This window comes from Culex pipiens, chromosome 2 (genome assembly GCF_016801865.2).
Source record: "Culex pipiens pallens isolate TS chromosome 2, TS_CPP_V2, whole genome shotgun sequence".
Lineage (NCBI taxonomy): Eukaryota > Metazoa > Arthropoda > Insecta > Diptera > Culicidae > Culex > Culex pipiens.
Genome location: NC_068938.1, coordinates 81,887,007 through 81,893,762, shown reverse-complemented (window position 1 = coordinate 81,893,762; position 6,756 = coordinate 81,887,007). Strand labels below are relative to the sequence as shown.

At 39.8% G+C, this 6,756-nt stretch overlaps 2 protein-coding genes across 2 annotated transcripts in view; one reads left to right on the top strand and one right to left on the bottom strand.

The window, feature by feature from the left end:
• The window catches only part of LOC120424570 (syntenin-1-like), a 2,429-nt gene extending 1,678 nt beyond the window's left edge, over positions 1–751 (bottom strand). Inside the window, exon 1 of the mRNA XM_052707464.1 lies at positions 591–751. The gene's annotated coding sequence lies outside the window, so the exon portion shown is untranslated. The remainder of the gene's footprint in view (positions 1–590) is intronic.
• Positions 752–4,978: 4,227 nt separating this feature from the next.
• On the top strand, positions 4,979–6,477 carry LOC120423669 (RNA-binding protein with serine-rich domain 1-A-like). The gene is made up of 3 exons (XM_039587555.2): positions 4,979–5,138; positions 5,198–5,323; positions 5,384–6,477. Coding segments are annotated over exons 1-3 (966 nt in total). The 5' UTR covers positions 4,979–5,136; the 3' UTR covers positions 6,222–6,477.
• Positions 6,478–6,756: the final 279 nt, after the last annotated feature.

The following is a 6,756-nucleotide window of genomic DNA, read 5'->3' as shown; positions in this document are numbered from 1 at the left end:
TACACATTGAATAGAATATAATTGATAAAAAATCTTTTTTCTAGTTTAGCGACATCCTTTTTAATCGCACAAGAAGAATTGGAATAACCCAAGAAAAAATCTAAGTTAGATGCGGTTTGATGAGTCATCGGAATCATAAACCTGTTTATACTGCTCTGTAAACAAATTTTACTGAATCAGCAAACTGGACTCAATCTTGTGCTGTAAGCGTTGTTCAATCAAAAATCACCTTGTTTGGATATAAGTATTTTTTAAATTTTATTTCACCACTTAAAAAATCTATGGTTTGATTTTGTTAAAAAAAATGAGTAAACAATAAACCTTTTGGTAAAATATTGTGAAATCCTCTGGAATCGTTTTAAATTTATAGAAACAATTATACGACGAAATTTTGAACAATGTGTCAACATGTTTTTTATGTTGCTCAAACATCTAATAAAGCACCTTATCAGACAACAAAGGGCTCCTCTATTCTTTTTTTTCAATTTTCTTTTATGCTCTTAGAATTTGAAGGGCTCTCAAAAAACTACGTTTCAGAATTTCAACCATATCATCAGCTTTTCTAAGAATTTGCACACAACGTTACTCACCGAATATTTCTCAACTGGGATTAGATAAAATTGTAACAATTTCGGGACTAACTTTTACCGCAAAAAGTAGCAAAACTTCAGTCCACCAAAATTTAATTCAATGTTTTCTCTTCAAATGAATGATTCATACTGGACAGCACACAAACACGGCCAGCTGCCATCAGCACGCAGATGTGTTGATGCGAAAATATTCTCAAAACATAACGTGCGAGGGGTGCGACAATCGGACTGTCGGTCAGTCGGCATAAATGAGAAAAAAAAGAAGTGAAACATTTCCAGCTGCCGCGAAACTCCCAGTTGTGTTTGTTTTGGAGGAAATTTGCGAAAAAAAAAGAAAATTTATAAAATAAATCGAAATAAAGAAAAATTTAAAAAGAAAATACCTAAAAAGGAAAATTGAGTTAGGGGAAATCTACCCATTTTAATCCTAATAAGCGGTCGTGTTTGAATGATGCTGGATAATCTAGAGTCTCCCTTGAATTTTACTAAAACCAAGTACACCAATGAGTAGAGCAAGTTTTTGAGAACATTTCTGTTTATTTTCACTTTCACTAAAAGTTCTTCTATTTCTTTACCAAGCATTTAACAAAAAAAAATCCCAAGGGTATTCTAATCGAGGCGAATACATTGGGCCACGCCCATTTTCTAATATCGGCTTAGTTCTTTTTTCTTCCAACACTCTGTCGAGTGTTGCCATTTGCGCTGACAGTTCAAACGAACACTCACGAAAAGTGGCATTTATAGGGAAAGTTTCCTAGCATCGCTGGCTGTGCTGCTGGTGGTGTTGACGGCCAGCCTTTGTTCTTTTTTGCCTTCGTCTCTCGCTCGGTTTTCTTCAGCCTTCGATTGGAATGCAAAGTGAAAATTGAAACGTCAAACGACTTGGCGCGTTTGTTTTTTTGATGGCGCTTGCTAATTTATTACATTTTTCGGGATTATTCTTCAAGTGAGTGCCTTACTAATGATCAAAAGAACATGTTGCCGGTAGTTGGAAGCAATTTCATATCTTAAGCGCCGTGAAAAAGTAAGCGAAAGTGAAAAGTTAATTTTGGCGATATTCATTAAGCGTTTGAGGGATTCTCGTGTGTGTCACTGTGTGTGCCAACAAAATGATGAGAAGTGGTCTCGCAAAATACAAATTATGATCAAAAGTGCATTAAATGTGATCTTTTTGGCCAGTAAGTTGCATACATTTGCGTGCTTACTCGAGGCGGTGCTGTTGCTGGTAAGTTTATAGCCCAAATAGTATTTTTGGAGCTTTAATCGAGCATCAAACTCTCCATATGACGAAGATAGGTGTTTGATTGGAAAGGGTAGATTTCCCCTAGAAAATATTTAAAAAAATAAAAATAGTGCTGGTTTTTAAAGGCCTGCCGCCCGATGAAAGCTAACATGTTTGACTGGGACAGTGACAGCTCGAGCTCGATGATTTTTCATTTTAAAGAATTGCAATTTTCACGGGGACCTTAATTGCAAAACACGGACTGTAAAAACGTTAAAAATAATGTAGAAAAACTAAAAAATGAAGCACATTATTCCAAGATTTTAGTGATTTAATTTTATATTTATATTCAATCGACTTTAATTTGTTAATCAACATTTGTTTTTGTTAGCATTTATTTACTAATATAAGATATTGTTATGTTATAGCTTTTTACACCAGACAATCAGACGAGCACTCGAGTTCTCCACAGCAGCATATACTAACACCACAAAACGATGGCTCTGTCGTCTAGAGTTATCTAAGTCCGATCTCACGCACACTAGCTTACCATTAGTTTTTGCTGGTGGGTACAAATTTTAACCTAAAAACCCTTCGTGTACGTACACGCAATACATGCGCACGTAGATGACTCTCTTGACAGCTCGTTGGTTTGTTTTCATAGTGTGTGTGTTGCGCAAGCGTGATTTTCTATGCATTTTTTAGCCAAAATGTAGCAAAAACTGCCTTTGCCCCTTGCTTTGCCCCTTTTTGCATTTATTGTTTAGCGCAACTTAACTTCGCCGTGTCTGTGTCCGTATCTTCCCCATATCATGTAAAAAATGACGCTCATTTTGCTCAATGAGCAAAACATGAGCGTGAGCGCTCCTCTCCACACACACACGTCTTTCCGCTCCGTTTTTGGTCAACTACTTGACGTTCAAAGCGGTATATATGCCACACGGTGGGTAAGAAGGGGATTATTATGCAACTTGCATGCACCTCGGAAATTCCTTCTGGGGTTTGTTGTGGGGACTATTCTGAGTCAGAAAAACTGATTCCCAAAATATTCTGTCGGTGAAAACTGATTTTATCTCGATTTGAAGTTAAAAAACATAATATATCACCTAAAACCTCAAAAATATGTCTAAAATCTCGGTCTAACTCTGGACAAAGAAGTTAATTTTCATCAAGATATCAATTCTTAGTTCCCAAAATATAATCCTGACATAGTACACCTTAAATCGGTCCATTACTTGAGTCCCAGCGTCATCAGGAGGTGTAAAATAGTGTTATTCGAAAAAAAAATATTTTCAATTTGCTCTGGTAAATCAACTGTCATGTCTGAATTCGAAAACTAATGTTGTAGCATTTTTGCAAACAAAATGAAGTACAATTTTGCAGAAAAAAGTATGACATTTTATCCATTTTCGGTAATGTTATGTCTATTTTAGTGCGAAAGTTGTTGCCAATTTTCAAAATTCTTCGATATTTAATCAATTCCTGTTATAAACAGCTACTATGATCATACTCAGTAAGATGTAACAAAAATTACATTTTGGTGGGCATTCAGGGGCTAGTTACGGTGGGCATACTGAGTCCAAATCCCAAATATAAGCTTGATTGAACTCAATAGGAGCTGTCGCTATGCATTTGAATTTTTCATAGGATTCAACTCGTAAAAAACATGTTTTTCAAAAATGTAGATTTTTTAGGCACTTTGGCCACTGAAGCGTTTATTGTCAACATCATTGGCGTGTAGGCCAGATCCTTGCGCATGTTTTGGTATATATAACATTGAATTGACGCACTCTGGAGCTCAGACCTTCAAAGTTTTGAAATTTTTCGAAAAACGGATCAGCAGAAAAGATAGGCGACGCGCCATTCCATTTTGCTCAAAACTTCAATGTTATATATACCAAAACATGCGCAAGGATCTGGCCTACACGCCAATGATGTTGACAATAAACGCTTCAGTGGCCAAAGTGCCTAAAAAATCTACATTTTTGAAAAACATGTTTTTTACGAGTTGAATCCTATGTAAAATTCAAATGCATAGCTCCTATTAAGTTCAATCAAGCTCATATTTGGGATTTGAGCGCTGTACGCCCACCTTAACCAGCCCCTGAATGCCCGCCAAAAAGTAGTTTTTGTTACATCTTACTGAGTATGATCGTAGTAGCTGTTTATAACAGGAATGAGTTAAACATCGAAGAATTTTGAAAATTGGCAGCAATTTCCCCACTAAAATAGACATAACTTTACTGAAAATGGATAAAATGTCATACTTTATTCTGCAAAATTGTTCTTCATTTTGTTTGCAACAATGCTACAACATTAGTTTTTAAATTCAGACATGACAGTTGATTTACCGGAGCAAATTGAAAATATTTTTTTTCACATAACACTATTTTATACCTCCTGATGACGCTGGGACTCATGTAATGGACCGATTTAAGGTGTACTATGTCAGGATTATATTTTGGAAACTAAGAATTGATATCTTGATGAAAATTAACTTCTATGTCCTAAGTTAGACCAAAATTTTGGACGTATTTTTGAGGTTTTAGGTGAGATATTAGATGTTTTAACTTCAAATCGAGATAAAATCAGTTTTCACCGACAGAATATTTTGGGAATCGATTTTTCTGACTCAGAATAGTCCCCCCAACAACCTCCAGAAGGAATTTCCGAGGTGCATGCAAGTTGCATAATAATCCCCTTCTTACCCACCGTGTGCCATGGTGCACACACAAACAGGAATCAAGGATTTTTACCGTTTTTACAGAGGTGTTTACACAAAATCTCCTCGAACATTGACAAATTCAAACTTAATAGTGACTTAACTGTCGTTCAAGTATTTTCACCGTAAGTATAAAAATTCACGGATTTTAAACGCTCCGCAAGTTTGTAAAAATTCACTAACATTACCAAATACAAAGTTCATCTTCTTAAAAAAAACTAATAAAATTAAAACCTCATAATCCCAACAGACCGACAATATTACATTTTCAAAGCGTTACATTTGCCCAACACTCGGCCCAACATCAAGCAATCGGTTCATTTTATTTCCCTCGCTAGTGTAAGTCAAAACCTTTTTCGACCTCCCCGGCTCAACCCGCTGAAACATTTCACCACTTTCATTTTCATTTCAGTGACGGGTGTCGCCGTTTGACGTTTCGTTTTGGCATCGCGAACACGAACAGAAAAAAGCGACTTTTCGTTCCTCGGCCATCATTTTTACGCGCATCGCAGGCTGCCATTGCTTGGCAAACGTTTTGGGTACTAATTTTCCGGTGAAAATCCAGCTTTTCGACGCAGATTCCTGCCGTCGCTACGAGAACAATGTAAGTGTTACGCTTTGGTTTGGTTTGCGGCGTTAATTTAGTTGTGTTTGCGTTTGCAGGGCTCGTTCGAAGAATCGCTCCGAGTCGGCCGAATCCGACAAGGAGAAGGACAAGCAGAAGCAGCGGGGCCGGGAGAAGGACCGCAAAAAGCGTAGCAACTCGAGCAGTAGCGATAGCAGCGGAAGGTAAGTGCTTGATAAATCGATTTTTGTTGGGTTTTGTTTTGCTGATGTAAACACTTTTAGCTCGTCGGATAGCAGTTCGTCCCGGAGCAGTTCCGGATCGCGGTCCAGTTCTTCGAGCAGCAGTTCGTCTTCATCGAGCTCGTCGTCCTCGTCAAGCAGCGGGGGAGAACGTCGCACGACCAAGCGCAAGACCGCAACCCGTTCGCCGAGCCCACCGGCAAAGGAAGCCCCGCCGAAGGAGGCCAGCAAACCGGTTCGTCCCAAGTCGAAGGAGCGGACGGAGCGCCGTGGCAGCGTTGACCGTGACAATGATAAGGAAAATAAACAGACCAAGACCGGCGGCCCTGCGGCGTCATCTCCGGAACGGCCAAGCAAGGACGGCCGCAGTCGTCGCTCGCGGTCCGGTTCGAAACGTCGCCGGAAGGAACGGTCCGTAACACCGCGCCCAACCAGAATACACGTTGGTCGGCTTACCCGGAACGTCGTCAAGGACCACATTCTGGAGATCTTTGGCACGTACGGTGAAATCCGTTCCGTAGACTTCCCCGTCGACCGGTTCCAATCCTTTACCCGCGGATTTTGCTACGTCGATTTCGTCAATCCGGACGGAGCTGAAAACGCCATCAAGCACATGGACGGTGGTCAGGTCGATGGGCAGGAAATTACCGCCAGTGCGATTCTGGTCCAGAAGCAGCGCCCTCCGATGAGGCGTCCCTCGCCCATCATGCGTAATAACCGGCCACCACCGGGGCGTTGGCGTGGAGGATCACCACGTCGGTACCAGCGCCGGTCGCCGATGCGGGGTGGAGGAGGCCGCGGAGGCAGCCCACGTCGTCGACGGTCGCGCAGTCCGGTCAGAAGGAGACGCCACAGCAACAGTTCGGACAGCTCGCGTTAAGCCGCGAATCGAGCTTCGACACAAACAAAATGATCATAATTTTCTTCTTAGGCTGGTAAGAGTAATCCCGCCCCCCTCTTCTATTCTTCGGTAATATAATTCTTTGAGCACCTGCGGAGAGAGAGAGAGAGAAAGAAAAAAAATCTCCAGAATTTCTGTCACCGATTACGATTTGTAGCTTACGATGAACATTACATGTTTTAATAATGTATGCAGTAACAATTGATATAAATAAAGAATACATTCATTCACCAAATGTTCGAGCGTTTGAATTTAGTTTTTAATTAAAATTAGAAATCATTTAATCTTCCGAGGAGCCTTCCCTCTGACCAAACAAGCGATTTTGCGTCACTGGTTAGTTCATAAAAATTTCCATACAAATTAGACAGTTGTCAAAACAAAACAAAAAGTTATCTACCAATTCTAGCATCTGCAATTTGAAAACTGATCAATTCGGTGTCTTCGTCAAAGTTGTGGGTATAATTGAGAACAATTCGAAAAATAGGCACACTTTAAAAATACCCATCTTTATTCA

Excerpts from the sequence above, each read along its gene's own strand:
- LOC120423669 (XM_039587555.2), top strand. Across the intron at positions 5,324-5,383 it reads AGTAGCGATAGCAGCGGAAG|CTCGTCGGATAGCAGTTCGT; the intron begins GTAAGTGCTTGA and ends AAACACTTTTAG.